The following is a 21,603-nucleotide window of genomic DNA, read 5'->3' as shown; positions in this document are numbered from 1 at the left end:
TGCCAATGTTCAAAGGATTAAGTAAATCCTAATGAAGAGGGAGAGTTAGGTCCTTGTCTCACAGAGTTGAAGAAGAATGAATTTCTCTGACAAAAGAGAGTGAGTGAGTAAAGCCATAGAAGTTTACTAAGCAAGGCTACAGAGAGAGGTCTCAGGAGTGATAAGGGTCCCAACAGGGTTGCTCACGTGGGTCTCCACTGACAATCTTTTGTTTAGAACCGGGCAGGGAGCTTGTGGCCTTATCTTATTCTTGTGACCTCTTAGTTTGAGTAGGGACTTGTGATAACGGTCTTTAATGATTTACTCCTTTTAGGATCTGGTTATTGTTTGTTGATCACAGATGATTGTCATTAAAAAGACGCCACTACCACCACCCCTAGGGCGGGGTTGTTTGGGTTGTTCCCTCATCTCTGCTTTTCTTACACCTCAGCATTTTGGGGATTTCTATGAGCCTGATGATCCCACAGCCCCCTATCTGTCCCAACCGAGTCCTATCCATCCCTTACTCAGTAAGGTCCCTCTACCTGGGGGGCGGGAGGAAGGATCTTATGTTTATGATCTGAGTTTCATGTGGCTTGTCCACTTCCAGACTCCACCAAGAAACAAATATAATGCTTCTGTTTTGAATCGGTTGATGTGATGAAATAAAAGAATACAAGAATACAAGATGAGGCAGTGGATAATTCCCAAATGTTTAACAATATTTGGATCTTTTCTGAATCTTTGCTAGAGCATTCCAACTGTGGAATGAGAATAAAGGCATCCCCAAAGTTAATAGATTGCACGATCTTTTGTTTGTTTGTTTGTTTTAATGGTCTGTGATCTTTGTTTGTTTCAATGAAAAGGAGTTTATTTTGCACCAATGAGTGAAAGCAACCTTACACAGTCCAAAGAATTTTAGTAGACGCTAAGAGAGTTTATGGTAGGCCTAATATGTTAGTGCAACACCAAGGCTAAACATTTTCAATCTTACTGCCTATAGTATTTTGACAAAACCAATCCCTAAATTCTGGAAGTGGAATGTCCAGCTTTGGCTTTTGAACTGAATCAGTGCTTAACAGTTTGAAACACCTAATCATGACCAAATCCAGTTACAAACTGGAGTTAGCTAATTAGCTTTGTCTAAAGGAGTTTTCTCCTATCTCTGTGAGAGGCAAGTGGTTACAGTTGAAAGCCAGGTGCGTAGGTTAAACTCCTACCTATAAGGGGACTTCAAAAGGCATTGTCTTTGCTGATGTTTACATTTCAAAGAGCAGGCTCCAAGGCCATTAGGAGAGACCTTTCTGGGATCCTCGGAGCTGCCAAGGGGCTTGCTTATATAGCTCTTAAAAAGATTTACGTACATCTCAACAGAAGAGCAGAGAAAGAATTTACAAGTTCTCTAAAGGGAATGCTCCAAGGAATGGGAGGGGCGAGAGTGGCTTTCCTTTTTGGCAATAAAGAAAACAGCAAATTTATTTTATTTTTCCACATTCTCACAAAAAGTTGCTGGACAAATGTGAAGAACACCTTATTTAAACACCAGGCAAGAACCACTCCTTTTGTTTTCACCATACATTCTTGTTGTTTTGTTAACCTTTCTTATTTAATATACTAATTTTGTTGTGGTCTCAACCAAAACAACAGCAGAATTTTCGGGTCATTTGAATCAGCATAGAGATTTCAAAAAAACATTAAACCAAATAAAACCCCATGTTAACCCAGAAATGCCAAGGGAGAAGAGTAATGAGGGGACATTTGCTCCAGCAGAAAACAAAGCAGAGATTAGTAACTATTTTAATTATCATTACACCTCTTCATTGTATGATTAAACGTTAAAAGAGCAATAATTCCAAGTTTTGCTGAGCCTTTTCATGAGCGTGTATGGAAATCTCACGCGTTGCTGGTAGAAATATGAAATGACACAAAAGCTCTGGAAAAATCTTAGGAAAAACTTCTCACCAAGTTACCCATACAACTACCCCATGACACAGAAATTTCACCCCTGGGTGTTGCCCAAGTGAACTGAAAACTTAGGTTCACTCAGACATTTTAACTTAACTGTTCAGCTTTATTAATAAAACCCTCAAACTGAAAACAGTCCATCAAAAAGTTCACATAAACTGTGGTAGATTCATATGAACTTTAAGCTGAGTGAAAGAAGATACATCACAGTAAGTATTGCATGGTTCTCTTTGCGTGAAGCTCAAGCTCAGGCAAAACTAATCTCTCAATGATAGAAATTATGTCATTGATGGAGGAAACCAAGTACACAGGAACACAAGGAAGTTTTAGGGTTGATGGGATGGGGATGATGGAAATACTCTATAAGCTAATGGCAGTGGTAGTTACTCACTTAGAAGCATTTGTTCAAACTTGTCAACCTGGTATGATGAAGTGACATTTTATATTCATGGGAAGAATTATCATTAAAAGTAATAGTTAATAAATGTATATCTATTTAAATAACTCAAGGATGGATATTTGCATTACTCTTCCACTAAAAGATTTTCTAGATGGAGCATTATTTTCATGTTAATAATAACTAGTACTTAATCCTTTACTAATGTCAACCTCTGTTCTCAGTACTTTATGAACATTTTCTCGTTGTATCCTTACATAGCTTACTTAATTTTCTCTCTACAACATCCCAGTGAGGTAGGCTTTGTTGTTGTTACATTATTATTGTTATCATCATCATCTTCACCATCATTGTCACGTGAACGTCAAGAACTCTGAGGGCCACACAGATAAAGTAAATTGTTCAAGGTTAGGACTGGCAGAGAAGGGGTCAAATCCAGATTTTTATCTAGAGGCCACGCTCTTGTTTGGTCTAAATATTTAAGGATTGGCATTTTAAAATATAGCAGATAGCCATTAGAAAATACCAGATATCGGGATCCCTGGGTGGCGCAGCGGTTTAGCGCCTGCCTTTGGCCCAGGGCGCGATCCTGGAGACCCGGGATCGAATCCCACGTCAGGCTCCCAGTGCATGGAGCCTGTTTCTCCCTCTGCCTGTGTCTCTGCCTCTCCTTCTGCCTGTGTCTCTGCCTCTCTCTCTGTGTGTGACTATCATAAATAAATAAAAATTAAAAAAAAAAAAAAAAAAAAGAAACTACCAGATATCAATGTCTACTTGAAAACAAACAAACAAAACGAAACAACCTTGCTACAAAACACAGATAAGCAGCAATTCCTCTCTGGGATATATGGTTCTCAGAAATGCATGCAAATGTTCTCCCACATACACGTATGCGAATGTACAAAGAACCGTACTATCTGTAATGAGTAAAATCAGAAAAAGTCTATTCACGTGTCCATCAAAAGTAGAATGAAATACATACAGAAATTTCTAAAACAAACTGAATGCCAGTGAAATTATACTTCATAAAACAATCTAGACATGGTTTTGCATTTCCATTTAGTTGAAGCTCAAGAAAAGGAAAATTAACCCATGGTACTGAAGGTTGGAGCGGAGTTATTTCTGGGCAACATGTGGAAAGAGAGGTTTTAAATATAAAACACAAATATATATGAATATATGTATATATGATATATGTTTACACATATATGTGCATATACAAATACATATATTTTATATACACATATATACCCACACATATTCGTATATGTACATATGTGTATGTATAATGTATATAAACAGTTTTAAAAAATACAAAGTAGTTCAGGAAGTTGTTTAAAAGATATTGCAATATGTATTTCTCACTTATTGGCATAAAGCTCGGAGTAAGCAATATTGTTCCCACAACAAGTTAATTTGCCTGGTTAACTCTTCCACCCCGCCCTCCCCCCTCCCCCCCCCCCCCCAACCTTGGACGTTTCTTTCAAAAACATGGCATTGAGCTCTAAAATGTACTATTTAAAAAAAATAAAATAAAATAAAAAATAAAATGTACTATCTTAGTGTTTGAGCTTTAGTATTTGAAAAACTTTGGAATATGTGTATTGGAAAGTTGGTTTTGATAGACGGTATATACTTTGACCATCAATTTATCTTTATTTTAAAAAGTGATGATTTTCTTTGCAAACTCTGTTTTCTACCTTAGCCTGTATGATAAACTTGGTAATGCCTTTGATTTAAGTTTTCATTGACATCTACATTAGATTAGCCAGGCTTGGCTCTCCCACCTCCTATCCCACTGCCCCATAATCTGAATAGTTCATATTCTCAATATTTTTTTCCTCTACCTTTGTGCGTGTGTAAGTCAGTCAGCAATGGAAGCAATTACATTGTTAGAAGATAATTTTCAGTAAAAGAGGCAAAAGTCCGGGTGTCCTACAGATATAAAAATGAACACGAGTTAAATAAAGATTTTCTCGGGACTCCTGGGTGGCTCAGCGGTTGAGGTCATACAATGCTGCCTAGGTGCTCTACATTAGCCAAATAGTCCCCCTGACTGTGTCTCTTGGAGACCTTGTGTTTTTTAATAGGCTTTGTCCTGTGCAATGTATAGTAGTTACTCTGATACTGCAAATGTACTTTTAAGATTTGCAAAGAGAAACTTTCCCCCACACTATTACAGAGACATATTCTAAGATAATTTCCACGTCTGCCTTCAGAATTTATTTTGAGGAGGTATTCACTTCTTGCACATGGTATACCATGACTTTTAATTGGCTCTAATTTAGAAATTTAATTTAGATTTGTAACATCTTGTTTGTGTTGTTTGTTTAGTTTCCTTTTTTAAAAGATTTTATTCCTTTTTTAGAAGAAAAGTTTGTATATCAAAATTTGGTTGTTCTGCAGACTGGCCATTAATTATTACCTGTCAATACATATTAGCATTGTGTTAATCATCAGCACAGAAACAAAATAGAATTACTAGTTATTTGGCAGTGGAAAACTGGCATGGAATCTTCAGTCCCAGATTAAGCAGAAGAAACACCATGATGACTAACATATCAGTATCCTGTGGTGTTTTTTTGGCTAATGGAATTAGGTTATGTTTAGAGTTTGTGAAGTGTAACTTTCACATATGATAAACAATTCACAATCTTTAGTGCCCATGATTTCTGTGATTTAAAGGGATAAAAATGTTGATTAATAACAACAGTCTGTTTCAATTCTTAAAGAGATGCATGGAGACTTCTGTGCGGCCGGCCCGGTTAGATGTTGACCTTATTTGGGAGTTTTGCTTGAGAATCGGTAGGTTGGGCTTCGGGTGATGGTCAGCGGAGCGGGTTTGAGGCAAGGTGCTGGGCGGAGAAATGAGTATTTTAGAAGCAAAAATCACAGCACCAGAGTCTAGATAATTTTCTGAACGCTTACACTTTCCAACTTCCCTCCGTACGCATCGCCCCCCGTCCCCCCCCCCCCCTTTTTTCTGTAAGCGCTGTAATTTTACGCTTCTGCTATGTTCAGGGCATTGAACTGCGATGATCACGGTGCAGCGGTACAACAAAATGCCTTCGGCTTTCCGAGAAAGTCTTCCGACCGTTGGACGGACAATTCAACCTCGAATTATCGGTGTGAAAGCGGAGGAAACGGTAGAGACAGCGGCCGCAATCGCGTCAGACGACCCATGAACGCATTCTTGGTGTGGTCTCGCGATCAAAGGCGCAAGATGGCTCTAGAGAATCCCCAAATGCAAAACTCAGAGATCAGCAAGCAGCTGGGGTACCAGTGGAAAATGCTTACAGAAGCCGAAAAATGGCCATTCTTCGAGGAGGCGCAGAGACTACAGGCCATGCACCGAGAGAAATACCCGGACTATAAATACCGACCTCGTCGGAAGGCCACGGCACAGAAAAGTCACAAATTGCTACCTGCAGCCTCCTCCTCCATGCTATGCAAGCAGGTGCACGTAGATGAGAGGTTCTACCCCTTCACCTACACGGACAGCTGTAGTAGGGCTGCACACACACGAATGGAGGACCAGTTAAGCTGCTCACAACCCATGAGCACAGCCAGGTCGCTGCTGCAACAGGAGTACCACAGCAGCTCCGCAAGCCTCCGTGACAGTCCGGAAACCTTGGCCGCACAGATGTCCGCTGACGCTTCTTTTTACTCTAAGTAACAGCTGGGACTTTCTGACGCTTATTTTCCTTAGTGATTTCTTTACTCTGGCTAACGAAACGTCCTATTCATACTGATTTTGCTATTATTTCATTCAAAATGAGGCGTTGGAAACTTGCTTAACATATAAAGAATTACAAAGTATGCAATTGACTCAGGCTGGGTTTATGGCTGCTTAACTTGAGGAGAGAGCACGTTGATACTTTCTGAAACTCCTGGACTTCCAAGACCACTTGTTTTTCTTTTAACCAAACAACTGTTATATCTAATTATAGTTGCTCCATAGACGGAGCTTTAAATAAGTGAAATAGGTGCAAGAATATACTAATAATCTGATAATCGTCCTCATAGGTACCACAATTTTCACTCTTTATTTTTAAAATACTTTCTTTATTCATGAGAGACACCCAGAAAGAGGCAGAGACGTAGGCAGCGGGACAAGCAGGCTCCCTGCGGGGGGGAGACCGGTGGGGGACTCGCTGTCAGGACCCCCTCCCCCCCACCCCCCCATGGGGCCCTGAGCCAAAGTCCCACGCTCTACCCCTGAGGCCCCCGGGTGGACCTTCACTCTTTATTTTAAATAAATATTATTTATTATTATATTATTATATTATATTACATTATTTAAATAAATATTATAAATAAATATTTTTATCACAAAAATAAAGTAGTGGGAAATACGGATAAAACTGTGCTATAGATAAAAATGTACTTCCATGGAAAGCATTCTTTGAAGCTTTCGTTTGAAGGAATCCCTTTGCAAAGGACAGGTTCATTGGTCTCTCAGCTACTTTGCCTGTCTTTGTAATCCCCAGATAATTAAGGACTACATATGTAAATTATATCTTCTTTGGTACTGTATATTATCTCTCCTTCCTGCTGTGGAAATCCGGTTTTGTCCATATCTGCAGTTTAATTCCTCTCCTCTACAGGTATTTGCGCACTTTCCCTTCCACTTTAAACCCATCCAGTAACATCCATCCAGTGCAAGAAAATCTTTCTTTTTTTTTTTCTTTTAAGATTGTATTTATTTATCCATGAGAGAGACACACACAGAGAGAGGCGGAGACATCCGCACAGGGAGAAGCAGGCTCCATGCAGGAAGCCACCCGGGAGACTCTGGGATCACAGCCCTGTGCCAAAGGCAGACACTCAACCGCTGAGCCACCCAGGAGTCCCGAGAAAATCTTTATTTAACTCGTGTTCATTTTTATATCTGTAGGACACCCGGACTTTTGCCTCTTTTACTGAAAATTATCTTCTAACAATGTAATTGCTTCCATTGCTGACTGACTTACACACGCACAAAGGTAGAGGAAAAAAATATTGAGAATATGAACTATTCAGATTATGGGGCAGTGGGATAGGAGGTGGGAGAGCCAAGCCTGGCTAATCTAATGTAGATGTCAATGAAAACTTAAATCAAAGGCATTACCAAGTTTATCATACAGGCTAAGGTAGAAAACAGAGTTTGCAAAGAAAATCATCACTTTTTAAAATAAAGATAAATTGATGGTCAAAGTATATACCGTCTATCAAAACCAACTTTCCAATACACATATTCCAAAGTTTTTCAAATACTAAAGCTCAAACACTAAGATAGTACATTTTATTTTTTATTTTATTTTATTTTTTTTAAATAGTACATTTTAGAGCTCAATGCCATGTTTTTGAAAGAAACGTCCAAGGTTGGGGGGGGGGGAAGGGGGGAGGGCGGGGTGGAAGAGTTAACCAGGCAAATTAACTTGTTGTGGGAACAATATTGCTTACTCCGAGCTTTATGCCAATAAGTGAGAAATACATATTGCAATATCTTTTAAGCAACTTCCTGAACTACTTTGTATTTTTTAAAACTGTTTATATACATTATACATACACATATGTACATATACGAATATGTGTGGGTATATATGTGTATATAAAATATATGTATTTGTATATGCACATATATGTGTAAACATATATCATATATATATATATTCATATATATTTGTGTTTTATATTTAAAACCTCTCTTTCCACATGTTGCCCAGAAATAACTCCGCTCCAACCTTCAGTACCATGGGTTAATTTTCCTTTTCTTGAGCTTCAACTAAATGGAAATGCAAAACCATGTCTAGATTGTTTTATGAAGTATAATTTCACTGGCATTCAGTTTGTTTTAGAAATTTCTGTATGTATTTCATTCTACTTTTGATGGACACGTGAATAGACTTTTTCTGATTTTACTCATTACAGATAGTACGGTTCTTTGTACATTCGCATACGTGTATGTGGGAGAACATTTGCATGCATTTCTGAGAACCATATATCCCAGAGAGGAATTGCTGCTTATCTGTGTTTTGTAGCAAGGTTGTTTCGTTTTGTTTGTTTGTTTTCAAGTAGACATTGATATCTGGTAGTTTCTTTTTTTTTTTTTTTTTAATTTTTATTTATTTATGATAGTCACACACAGAGAGAGAGGCAGAGACACAGGCAGAAGGAGAGGCAGAGACACAGGCAGAGGGAGAAACAGGCTCCATGCACTGGGAGCCTGACGTGGGATTCGATCCCGGGTCTCCAGGATCGCGCCCTGGGCCAAAGGCAGGCGCTAAACCGCTGCGCCACCCAGGGATCCCGATATCTGGTATTTTCTAATGGCTATCTGCTATATTTTAAAATGCCAATCCTTAAATATTTAGACCAAACAAGAGCGTGGCCTCTAGATAAAAATCTGGATTTGACCCCTTCTCTGCCAGTCCTAACCTTGAACAATTTACTTTATCTGTGTGGCCCTCAGAGTTCTTGACGTTCACGTGACAATGATGGTGAAGATGATGATGATAACAATAATAATGTAACAACAACAAAGCCTACCTCACTGGGATGTTGTAGAGAGAAAATTAAGTAAGCTATGTAAGGCTACAACGAGAAAATGTTCATAAAGTACTGAGAACAGAGGTTGACATTAATAAAGGATTAAGTACTAGTTATTATTAACATGAAAATAATGCTCCATCTAGAAAATCTTTTAGTGGAAGAGTAATGCAAATATCCATCCTTGAGTTATTTAAATAGATATACATTTATTAACTATTACTTTTAATGATAATTCTTCCCATGAATATAAAATGTCACTTCATCATACCAGGTTGACAAGTTTGAACAAATGCTTCTAAGTGAGTAACTACCACTGCCATTAGCTTATAGAGTATTTCCATCATCCCCATCCCATCAACCCTAAAACTTCCTTGTGTTCCTGTGTACTTGGTTTCCTCCATCAATGACATAATTTCTATCATTGAGAGATTAGTTTTGCCTGAGCTTGAGCTTCACGCAAAGAGAACCATGCAATACTTACTGTGATGTATCTTCTTTCACTCAGCTTAAAGTTCATATGAATCTACCACAGTTTATGTGAACTTTTTGATGGACTGTTTTCAGTTTGAGGGTTTTATTAATAAAGCTGAACAGTTAAGTTAAAATGTCTGAGTGAACCTAAGTTTTCAGTTCACTTGGGCAACACCCAGGGGTGAAATTTCTGTGTCATGGGGTAGTTGTATGGGTAACTTGGTGAGAAGTTTTTCCTAAGATTTTTCCAGAGCTTTTGTGTCATTTCATATTTCTACCAGCAACGCGTGAGATTTCCATACACGCTCATGAAAAGGCTCAGCAAAACTTGGAATTATTGCTCTTTTAACGTTTAATCATACAATGAAGAGGTGTAATGATAATTAAAATAGTTACTAATCTCTGCTTTGTTTTCTGCTGGAGCAAATGTCCCCTCATTACTCTTCTCCCTTGGCATTTCTGGGTTAACATGGGGTTTTATTTGGTTTAATGTTTTTTTGAAATCTCTATGCTGATTCAAATGACCCGAAAATTCTGCTGTTGTTTTGGTTGAGACCACAACAAAATTAGTATATTAAATAAGAAAGGTTAACAAAACAACAAGAATGTATGGTGAAAACAAAAGGAGTGGTTCTTGCCTGGTGTTTAAATAAGGTGTTCTTCACATTTGTCCAGCAACTTTTTGTGAGAATGTGGAAAAATAAAATAAATTTGCTGTTTTCTTTATTGCCAAAAAGGAAAGCCACTCTCGCCCCTCCCATTCCTTGGAGCATTCCCTTTAGAGAACTTGTAAATTCTTTCTCTGCTCTTCTGTTGAGATGTACGTAAATCTTTTTAAGAGCTATATAAGCAAGCCCCTTGGCAGCTCCGAGGATCCCAGAAAGGTCTCTCCTAATGGCCTTGGAGCCTGCTCTTTGAAATGTAAACATCAGCAAAGACAATGCCTTTTGAAGTCCCCTTATAGGTAGGAGTTTAACCTACGCACCTGGCTTTCAACTGTAACCACTTGCCTCTCACAGAGATAGGAGAAAACTCCTTTAGACAAAGCTAATTAGCTAACTCCAGTTTGTAACTGGATTTGGTCATGATTAGGTGTTTCAAACTGTTAAGCACTGATTCAGTTCAAAAGCCAAAGCTGGACATTCCACTTCCAGAATTTAGGGATTGGTTTTGTCAAAATACTATAGGCAGTAAGATTGAAAATGTTTAGCCTTGGTGTTGCACTAACATATTAGGCCTACCATAAACTCTCTTAGCGTCTACTAAAATTCTTTGGACTGTGTAAGGTTGCTTTCACTCATTGGTGCAAAATAAACTCCTTTTCATTGAAACAAACAAAGATCACAGACCATTAAAACAAACAAACAAACAAAAGATCGTGCAATCTATTAACTTTGGGGATGCCTTTATTCTCATTCCACAGTTGGAATGCTCTAGCAAAGATTCAGAAAAGATCCAAATATTGTTAAACATTTGGGAATTATCCACTGCCTCATCTTGTATTCTTGTATTCTTTTATTTCATCACATCAACCGATTCAAAACAGAAGCATTATATTTGTTTCTTGGTGGAGTCTGGAAGTGGACAAGCCACATGAAACTCAGATCATAAACATAAGATCCTTCCTCCCGCCCCCCAGGTAGAGGGACCTTACTGAGTAAGGGATGGATAGGACTCGGTTGGGACAGATAGGGGGCTGTGGGATCATCAGGCTCATAGAAATCCCCAAAATGCTGAGGTGTAAGAAAAGCAGAGATGAGGGAACAACCCAAACAACCCCGCCCTAGGGGTGGTGGTAGTGGCGTCTTTTTAATGACAATCATCTGTGATCAACAAACAATAACCAGATCCTAAAAGGAGTAAATCATTAAAGACCGTTATCACAAGTCCCTACTCAAACTAAGAGGTCACAAGAATAAGATAAGGCCACAAGCTCCCTGCCCGGTTCTAAACAAAAGATTGTCAGTGGAGACCCACGTGAGCAACCCTGTTGGGACCCTTATCACTCCTGAGACCTCTCTCTGTAGCCTTGCTTAGTAAACTTCTATGGCTTTACTCACTCACTCTCTTTTGTCAGAGAAATTCATTCTTCTTCAACTCTGTGAGACAAGGACCTAACTCTCCCTCTTCATTAGGATTTACTTAATCCTTTGAACATTGGCATTTATTTTCAACATCCTCACCAACTTGTCAGACGAGAAATCCTCAAAGAGAAAATCATAAGCTCTGAGGCAACCCCAATGATTATCAAAGGCAGTGGGGGTTTTTTGTTTGTTTGTTTGTTTGTTTGTTTGTTTGAAGATTTTATTTTTATTTATTCATGAGAGACACAGAGAGTCAGAGACATAGGCAGAGAGGGAGAAGCAGACTCCTCCCAGGACCCCAAGATCACTCCCTGAGCCAAAGGCACAGGCTCAACCGCTGGGCCACCGGCAGGTCCTCAAAGGCAGTGTTTTTCACTGCTTTTATCCCCAAGTTGTAGAGAAGCCTTTTAAAGGACAAGGACTCCCTGACTCCCCACTCCACAACACCCCCCCCCCAGGTCCCCACCAGTGTTATGTCAATTAGGTGTTGTATAAAGTCATCAACATGCTTCCAAGCAAAAATGTAACTTTGTAAGATTGTGGCTTGTATAAAATGCAATTCTCCAGTTGGAAAACCAATTCTTTAGTTTCAATCCACTGCACTTGACACACAAGCTTTGCTGCAATGCTTTTTGTGCAGTTGCTAACACCTGAGGAAACCACGTCCCAGTGTTTGTTTCTCAAACCATCCTCGCAGTGCCTTTGTGCAAGGCACTATCGAATTTCAGGTTTCGGCTCCTTTGCACAAAGCTATGCTGGCTTTCGGCAGTTCAGATGATGTTGATGTAGGTTTGAAATGTAGTTGATGCAGTTTTGGAGCCGGTGGCCAAGAAAGGACTCTTGAGGTGTCTTTGATGAAAAGTGATTTTATTAAAGTATGGGGGACAGGTCCCATGGGCAGAGAGAGCTGCTGCTGCCTGGGGATTGTGAGGGGCAGCTGATTATATACTTTGAGGTTGGGGTTGGGGTTGGGGGAAGTGAACATAAGACAAGTTCCAAAAGGATTTTCACATGCTAAAGAAGACTCATCAGATACAGGAGGCCTTGCTATTGTCAAACTAACCTTGCTTTTCCCTCTAGTGAAACATTAAGACAGTTGGCAGTTTCTTGGAGGAATGTTATGCTCTGCGTCCTCAAGTATTCGTTAGTGGGTTGCAGGTTATAAAGATACTTAATTTTTCTGGGAAACGAACAAGGGGTAGTGGAAGGGGAGGTGGGTGGGCGGGGGGAAGGGGTGACTGGGTGAGGGGCACTGACGGGGGCACTTAACGGGATGAGCACTGGGTGTTATGCTATATGTTGGCAAATCGAACTCCATACAAAATATTCAAAAAAATAAAAAAACAAAAATGGACTTTTGCAATGATGGCATGCTAAAGCCATATATATTTATCTACCTTTCCTTCCCACATCACTGTGACTGTAAGCATACTGACTTCTTGCCTCACAAAGAAACAGTAATGGAAATAGCAGAAGGCTTTTTGATTAATTAGGCATTCACTAAGGTGGTGCTGTGGATAAGAGCATTACAGAGGGTGTGTTATACTGTTCATTGTTAATTATCTGATGAAAAAGAACATTTGAATTCAAAGAGCAAATTGGAGATTTATCCTCAGGCAAACTCAGTGGTTGAAAAGGAATTTCCCTGTAGGGAAACGATGGACCACTCTTTTCTTTAATAATTTACGGTATGGTTGATTTCTTAGAATTTAAATGTAAAAAATAATTTAAAAATAATACATAAATAAATAAATAAATAAATAAAAGTAAAACGAAATTTAAAAAAGAATTTCATGTAAGTCTTCTGTTATTAATAAAACAAGTGATTTTACAAATAAGTCAATCCAATTTTAGTTTTTAAAATTATGATAAATGGACAATGAATGATTCATAGGACAAAGCATCTTAATTATAAGTGCATCTCAGTTATAATCTCATCAAAAGGGGTAATAAGTAATGTTTTTTCTTAAGCTTGCATTAAGCGAAGAAGAATGCATTCAACTTCTTTTACTCATAAGTGATTTTGTCGTTTTTACGATTTCATTTTAATACAGAACTGGTAAGTTTTTATAAAAGTGGATGCTGTAGTACTTTCCATTTAGAACACCTTTTTAGGGGCTTCATGTCAGATAACCAGGTTATTTGAAAAGTAATTTTCACACTGAGTAAAAGTCAACAGTTAAAACTATTTTTATTTATTGTTTTTATTTTGGGGGGGGGGAGCTCTTTTTTAAATTATTTTTTTATTGGAGTTCAATTTGCCAACATATAGCATATCACTCAGTGCTCATCCCGTCAAGTACCCCACCCCCCTCCTCAGTGTCTGTCACCGGGTCACCCCATCCCCCACCCACCTCCCTTTCCACTACCTTGTTCCTTTCCCAGAGTTAGGTGTCTCTCATGTTCTGTCACCCTCTCTGATATTTCCCACTCATTTTCTCTCCTTTCCTCTTTATTCCCTTTCACTATAAAAATATGTTTAAGATACGGATTGTTTAAATGTTAGAATCATAGTCCTAGAGGAGTAAACACAGAACCACAAAGATTCTTTTGCATTCCAAATATTACATTACATGTAAATTTAAAATTTCTAAATTGAATTTGACTTTACAAAATGAAAAGGGAATCCTATAAAATGGCATTCCCTGGAGAAACTATTATGGGAAGAGAGTAAGCGACAGGCAGGGCTAGATAGGGAGAGATAGGTAGGGGGCCACGGAATCAGGGTCACAAAAATCCCAAAAAATGTGGAGATGAAAAGAAACCAGAGATAAATAAACCAGACCATCCTGTTGCAGGATGCCAGAGATGGGGTCTTGTTATAATAGCTACTTGTGACCAACAAAGAATTACCAGACCCTAAAAAGGAAGTAAGTCACTCATGAACAGAAATCTCACAGAGGAAGACATAGACATGGCCAAAGGGCACAGGAGAAAATGCTCCGCACCCCTTGCCATCAGGGACATACAAATCAAAACCACAATGAGATACCACCTCACACCAGTGAGAATGGGGATAAAGAACAAGGCAGGAAACCACAAATGTTGGAGACGATGTGGAGAAAGGGGAACCCTCCTACACTGTTGGTGAGGATGTGAACTGTTGGTGGGAATGTGAGCTGGTGCAGCCACTCTGGAAAACTCTGTGGAGGTTCCTCAAAGAGGTAAAAATAGATCTGCCCTACGACCCAGCAATTGCACTGTTGGGGATTTACCCCAAAGATACAGATGCAATGAAACGCCGGGACACCTGCACCCCGATGTTTATAGCAGCAATGTCCACAATAGCCAAACTGTGGAAGGATCCTCGGTGTCCATCGAAAGATGAATGGATAAAGAAGATGTGGTTTATGTATACAATGGAATATTACTCAGCCATTAGAAATGACGAATACCCACCATTTGCTTCGACGTGGATGGAACTGGAGGGTATTATGCTGAGTGAAATAAGTCAATCGGAGAAGGACAAACATTATATGGTCTCACTCATTTGGGGAATATAAAAAATAGTGAAAGGGAATAAAGGGGAAAGGAGAAAAAATAAGTGGCAAATATCAGAAAGTGAGACAGAACATGGAAGACTCCTAACTCTGGGAAACGGAACTAGGGGTGGTGGAAGGGGAGGTGGGCGGGAGGGGGGGGTACTGGGTGCCGGGCACTGAGGGTGGCACTTGACAGGATGAACACTGGGTGTTATTCTATATGTTGGGAAATTGAACACCAATAAAAAATAACTTTATTAAAAAAATCTTGAAAAAAATTTTAATAAAGTTTAAAACTTTTTGATAAAAAAGAAAAAAAGCGAGAGAAAAGGAAGTAAGTCACTGGAGGTGTTATCAGTAGTCCTTACTCAGTGGTGATATCAATAGAGATGTTAAAAGGATTTAGGTTCCCTGGTTGGGTTTCAATAAAAGACCAACCCTACAAGCCCCCCGTGGCAACCCTGTTGCCACTCACTCCCGAGAGCCTTTTTCTGTTACCTTGCTTAATAAACTTCTACTTTTTCTGTTACCTTGCTTAATAAATTTCCTCGGCTTTATTCACTCGTTCCTGTGTCTGGAGACATTCATTCATTCTTTGACTCTGTGAGACAAGAACCTAGCTCTCCCACTTCAAAAGGTACCCATTGACATACTACATAGTTACAAGATCATACTATATCTTCTGTCCTGCAATTTACTCCGTTTCAATTTTAATATATTTACATGCATAGGATGCATATCTGCACACACACACACACACACATACACACACGGGATGCACTTTTGAAATGTGGGTGAGGTTCAATGGGGTAAGATCTGGATCCAATGACCAAGAAAGAATTCTTGAGACCTCTTTGGAGCAAAATGGTGGTATTATTAAAGCACAGTTCATAACCCGTGGGCAGAAGAGCTGCTCCCCCCCCCCCAACCCACCCCCCTGCCCCTTTTGTGAGGGGTGGCTGATTATATACTGGGAGTTGGCAGGAAAAGGGAGGTTTTCAGAAGAACTTTCATATGCTAAGGAGGACCTACCTGACACCGGAGGCCTTGCTTATTGTGAAGTTATGATTGTTTAATTGTATCTACAGGGATGCCTGGGTGACTCAGCAGTTGAGCATCTGAGCCTTCAGCTCAGGCTCAAGGCCTGACCCTGGGATCCTGGAGAGCCTCTGGCATCCGGCTACCTGCGGGGAGCTTGTTTCTCTCTCTGCCAATGTATCTGCCTCTTGTTTCTCTCTCCGCCAATGTCTCTGCCTCTCTCTCTCTCTCTCTCTCTCTCTCTCTCTCTGCCTGTCTCTCATAAGTAAATAAATGAAATCGTAAAAAACAAAACAAAACAAAACAAAAATGCTAATTGTATCTACATTTCCTTCTGGAAGCTAGGTTACTGATAAAAATGCTTTGTTCTTGTAAATCACTAAGACATTTGTAAACTGAGGGAGACTCCTGCCTTGCAGGATTGTGATCTCTATAAATTACCCGTTTTTCCTTTCCTTAGCTTTTGGACAGCCAGGAGTGGGTTTTGGTGGGCATGGGGTGGGTGCGGGTGAGAATGGGGGTAGGAGGGGTTCCCCGGTGTCAGATCTTGCTTTATCCTCAGCTAGCCTTCTGTTCCCTCATCACATATGCATACATTTATACACACCATCTTCCTGTAACTGCCCACAGCCTTAATTTAACTTTGATAATTTATATTTCATTGCATTATTTTTGAACTGTGACATATGAAATAATTTCACAATTTCAGAAAAGTTGTGACGTTATTTACCAATAAAAGGTGTGCACCCTTGTTACCAAGCTCAAATTTGTCTGCTCACCAGATGGGCAGCAAGCCAAGGTCTGAGCTACCGGCTGTGAAGCAAAGAAACCTCTATTGTCAGAAGGGCAGCCAAGGAATGAGAAGACAGGGGATTTTTCTCAAAGCTGCCTTGCCCTGTTGAGCCTGATAGCTTATGTATATATGGGGAAGGAGGTGAATACATGACATTGGAATGAGGGACCTCTTGTAATTTTGAGTGGGGTGGGGGGGCTAGAAACAATCTGGAAATATGCATTCTTCTGGACATTGAGGCACCTGGTACAATCAGGGTAATTGGTTTTTTTCTTTTTTTCTTTCAAAATTGTATTTATTTATTTATTTATTTACTTATTAATTTTTAATTCTTTTTTTTACATTTTTAAAATTGGAGTTCAATTTGCCAACATATAGCATAACACCCAGTGCTCATCCCATCAAGTGCCCCCCGCAGTGCCTTTCACCAAGTCACACACAACCCCCCCGCCCCCCGCCACCCACCTCCCTTTCCACTACCCCTTGTTCATTTCCCAGAGTTCTGTGTCTCTCGTGGTTTGTCACCCTCACTGATATTTTCACTCATTTTCTCTCCTTTCCCCTTTATTCCCCTTCACTATTTTTTACATTCCCCAAATGAATGAGACCATATAATGACTGTCCTTCTCCGACTGACTTATTTCACTCAGCATAATACCGAACGGTTCCATCCACACTGAAGCAAATGGTGGGTATTTGTCGTTTCTAATGGCTGAGTAATATTCGGTTGTATACGTACACCACATCTTCTTAATCCACTTATCCTTTGATGGACACCGAGGTTCCTTCCACAGTTTGACTATTGTGACATTGCTGCTATCAACATTGGGCAGGTGTCTGCTGTTTCACTGCATCTGTATCTTTGGGGTAAATCCCCAGCAGTGCATTGCTGGGTTGTAGGGTAGCTCTATTTTTACCTCTTTGAGGAACCTCCACAGAGTTTTCCAGAGTGGCTACACCAGTTCACATTCCCACCAACAGTGCAAGAGGGTTCCCTTTTTTCCACATCCTCTCCAACATTTGTTGTTTCCTGTCTTGTTAATTTTCCCCAGTCTCACTGGTGTAAGGTTGTAGTTTTGATTTGTATTCCCCGATGGCCAGTGATGCGGAGCATTTTCTCATGTGCTTTGTTGGCCATGTGTAGGTCTTCTGTGGAGAAATGTCTGTTCACGTCTTCTGCCCTTTTCATGACTGGGTTGTTTGGGTGTTGAGTTTAATAAGATCTTTATAGATCTTGGATACTAGCCCTTCATCTGATAACGTCATTTGCAAATATCTTCTCCCACGCTGTTGGTTGTCTTTTAGTTTTGTTGATGGCTTCTTTTGCTGTGAAGAAGCTTTCTATCTTGATGAAGTCCCAATAATTCATTTTTGCTTTTGTTTCCCTTGCCTTCATGGATGTATCTTGAAAGAAGTTGCTGTGGCCAAGTTCAAAAAGGGTGTTGCCTGTGTTCTCCTCCAGGATTTTGATGGATTCTTGTCTCACATTTAGATCTTTCACTCATTTTGAGTGTATCTTTGTGTGTGGTGGAAGAGAAGGGTCCAGTTTCTCTCTTCTGTGTGTGGCTGTCCAGTTTCCCAGCACCATTTATTGAAGAGACCGTCTTTTTTCCAGTGGATAGTCTTTCCTGCTTTGTCGAATATTAGTGGACCATAGAGTTGAGGGCCCATTTCTGGATACTCTGTTCTGTTCCATTGATCTATGTGTCTGTTTTTGTGCCAGTACCACACTGTCTTGATGACCACAGCTTCGTGGTACAACTTGAAATGTGGCATTTTGGTGCCCCCAGCTCTGGTTTTCTTTTTTAATACTCCCCTGGCTATTCAGGGTCTTTTCTGATTCCACACAAATCTGAAGATGGTTTCTTCCAACTCTCTGAAGAAAGTCCATGGTATTTTGATAGGGATTGCATTGAACACGTAAATTGCCCTGGGTAGCATTGACACTTTCACAATATTAATTCTTCCACTCCATGAGCACGGAATATTTTTCCATCTTCTTTGTGTCTCCCTCCATTTATTTCAGAAGTGTTCTGTAGTGTTTAGGGTATAGATCCCTTCCCTCTTTGGTTCGGTTTCTTCCTAGGTATCTTATGCTTTTGGGTGCAATTGTCAATGGGATTGACTCCTTAATTTCTCTTTCTTCAGTCTCATTGTTAGTGTATAGAAAGGCCACTGACTTCTGGGCATTAATTTTGTATCCTGTCACACTGCCGAATTGCTGTAGGAGTTCTAGCAATCTTGGGGTGGAGTCTTTTGGGTTTTCTGCCTACAGTATCATGTCATCTGCTTAGAGTGAGAGTTTGACTTCTTCTTTGCCAATTTGATTGCCTTCAAGGTCTTTTTGTTTTCTGATTGCTGAGGCTAGGACTTTTAGTACTATGTTGAACAGCAGTGGTGAGAGTGTGTTGTGCCCAAGATTGCCAATCCGAGAAACCACCAAGGAGCCAACACCGATGCAAGCACACGAGGGTTTATTAGCAAGCTGGAGCTTGGGTCCAAGTGTACCCGTCACTCGGAGCAGGGACTTGGACTCTGAGGTGGGTTACAGCTGGATTTTTATGGGCTGGTCTAGGGGATTTTCAGTAAGGGTGGGGGAGTTTCTCAAGATGTTAGGTCCTCATTCCGATATGGGACTTTCCGCTAAGGGCAATGTCTGCAGTTTTTCTTGGAACCAACTTGGGCTACAGGCCGCAGTTGTTTACTCATCCAGGGGCCTGAGATGGCTGCCAGAGGTAAAATGGCTGCACTTATGTCAACGCTATGGTAGTCTTATTTTTCTCGGCCTCCATAAGTGGACTTCCCTGTCGTGTTCCTGATCTTACGGGAAAGGCTCTCAGTGTTTCCCCATGGAGAATGATATTTGCTGTGGGTTTAATTTTTTTTTTTAATTGGAGTTCAATATGCCAACATAGAGCATAACCCCCAGTGCTCATCCCGCTCATCCCAGCAAGTGCCTCCCTCAGTGCCCGTCACCCAGTCACCCCAATCCTCCACCCACCTCCTTTTCCATCACCTCTTGTTCGTTTCCCAGAGTTAGGAGTCTCTCATGTTCTGTCACTGATATTTCCCACTCATTTTCTCTCCTTTGTCCTTTATTCCCTTTCACTATTTTTTATAGTCCCCAAATGAATGAGACCATATTATGTTAGCCCTTCTCCGACAATCAGGTAATTGTATGTCAGATAATCTTGAGACAAATGGTATCATCCATCCGGTCCCCAGTAGGTTTCTACAATCAGCGGATATAGAGGGAGCAGCAGTGGAAAAGGCAAAGTGAACAATTGATTATGCATGAGGTTAAGAGGTACGCAGAGCATAATTAAGGAGGGAACAAAACAGAACGTGGAGCTAAGTTAAGAACACAGCTAAGACACCTACAGTTGTAAAGTTTGTGCTCTCTAAACCGGTGCAGGAGCCATGCTTATGGCCTTACCCTCATCCAGCTTCAAAAACTGTACATATCTTGATGCAGTTGCATTTGTGCTTACCTCCATGTCGATGTACATATAATGAAAAATTTCCCATGGAAACATTTCTTAATAAGTTGTGTATATCATGCTTTTTGCCCCCCTCCCAATATTTTAGTACGCATTTCCCAAGATAAATGATGTTCTGTTATATAATTCAGTGATTAAATTCAGAAAAGTTAACATTGATCTGATACAGGCTAATTCATATTCAAATATCTCTAGCAGTCCTGATGGGGGAACAGATGACTAACTGAGGACAAAGCACAAGCCAGGGGCAGCACATTGACAAGTCCTTGAAACAGGCAGAGGGACATTCCTTCTAAGGACTCAATTGCCTCAATGTTAATCCTTTGTTAAGGACAAAAGGCAATCATAGCCCAACCCCCAGGACCCTGTGAGTCTACAGTCTAAAATATTAAAATTTCTCTAGAAATTTCTTTTATCTCTAAACCCCCAAGATATGTGTTGGCAATCATCCCCCAAGCACATGGCCCACTGATATCCATCTGAAGGGTCTCATGACTCAGGTTTTATTAGGTGGTAATAAACTTTGGGAGGTAAATCTTCAGGGTGAATTTCTAGAATTCCTTTTCCCAACAATAGCTAGCACCCTCAAGGCCCTGGAGACCTTGCTTCCAAAATTCCTTAGAGAGTACACTGTAGCCCCAAATCCTTCCCAGTTCCCAGGTATATGTATGTATGCCTATATGAATTCTTTCTTGGTCGCCGGCTCTGGACCTCACCCCATCAAACTTCACCTATAGTCCAAAACTCCATCAGTCCAAATGATATGCTCTACATCATGCCACCCCCCTTCCCCGTTGCAAGCTGCCATCCAGAAATATGCATAGCACTCAGCTGCTGTGTCCAAAAGGTACTCAAGATTTGTCCATCGGTTATTTAGTAGAACGTTAATTGGTAGAAAGTCCACAAATTTGAGTTTGCATGATGTTTCTTGACAATTAGATGAAGTTATGAAATCTTGGCACCCTTATCACAGAAATGATGTTGTATCCTTGTGGTGCACGTTTCATTTCTCAGGAGTGAACGAATGTCCATCATTTGGCTATGGCTGTGCCCATTGGTGCTCCACATTACAGCTAGCATTTCTCTGCTGTAATTAATAAGTAATTGTGGGGATATGCTTTGAGTCCATTTTCACCCACGATTATGCTTGCTTTGGTGATTTTTGTGTTTCCTTTGGCAAAAAATACACACTCTCACGCATATTTCCTTTCCTTTCTTTCTTACACCAAAGGTAGCATACTGCGGATGTTCTGGCACTATTTTTTGGTTTGTAATATATCCTGGAAATAACTCCTAATCAGGGACAGACTCCTCATTGCACTTCATCACTGCACAGACTGCATGACCTGTACAAACAATG

The 21,603-nt window shown here is 40.2% G+C and overlaps 1 protein-coding gene across 1 annotated transcript; it reads left to right on the top strand.

Moving 5' to 3' along the window:
• Window positions 1-5,354: 5,354 nt before the first annotated feature.
• Window positions 5,355-6,480, top strand: LOC140629709 (sex-determining region Y protein). The gene has a single exon (XM_072819280.1). It carries the CDS (start codon window positions 5,355-5,357, stop codon window positions 6,015-6,017), a length of 663 nt encoding a protein of 220 aa, XP_072675381.1. The 3' UTR covers window positions 6,018-6,480.
• The last annotated feature ends 15,123 nt before the right edge of the window (window positions 6,481-21,603 follow it).

The sequence above is a fragment of the Canis lupus genome, assembly GCF_048164855.1.
Source record: "Canis lupus baileyi chromosome Y unlocalized genomic scaffold, mCanLup2.hap1 SUPER_Y_unloc_10, whole genome shotgun sequence".
Taxonomy (NCBI): Eukaryota; Metazoa; Chordata; class Mammalia; order Carnivora; family Canidae; genus Canis; species Canis lupus.
The sequence above is the reverse complement of the archived record's forward strand: the minus strand, read 5'-3'. Positions and strand labels throughout refer to the sequence as shown.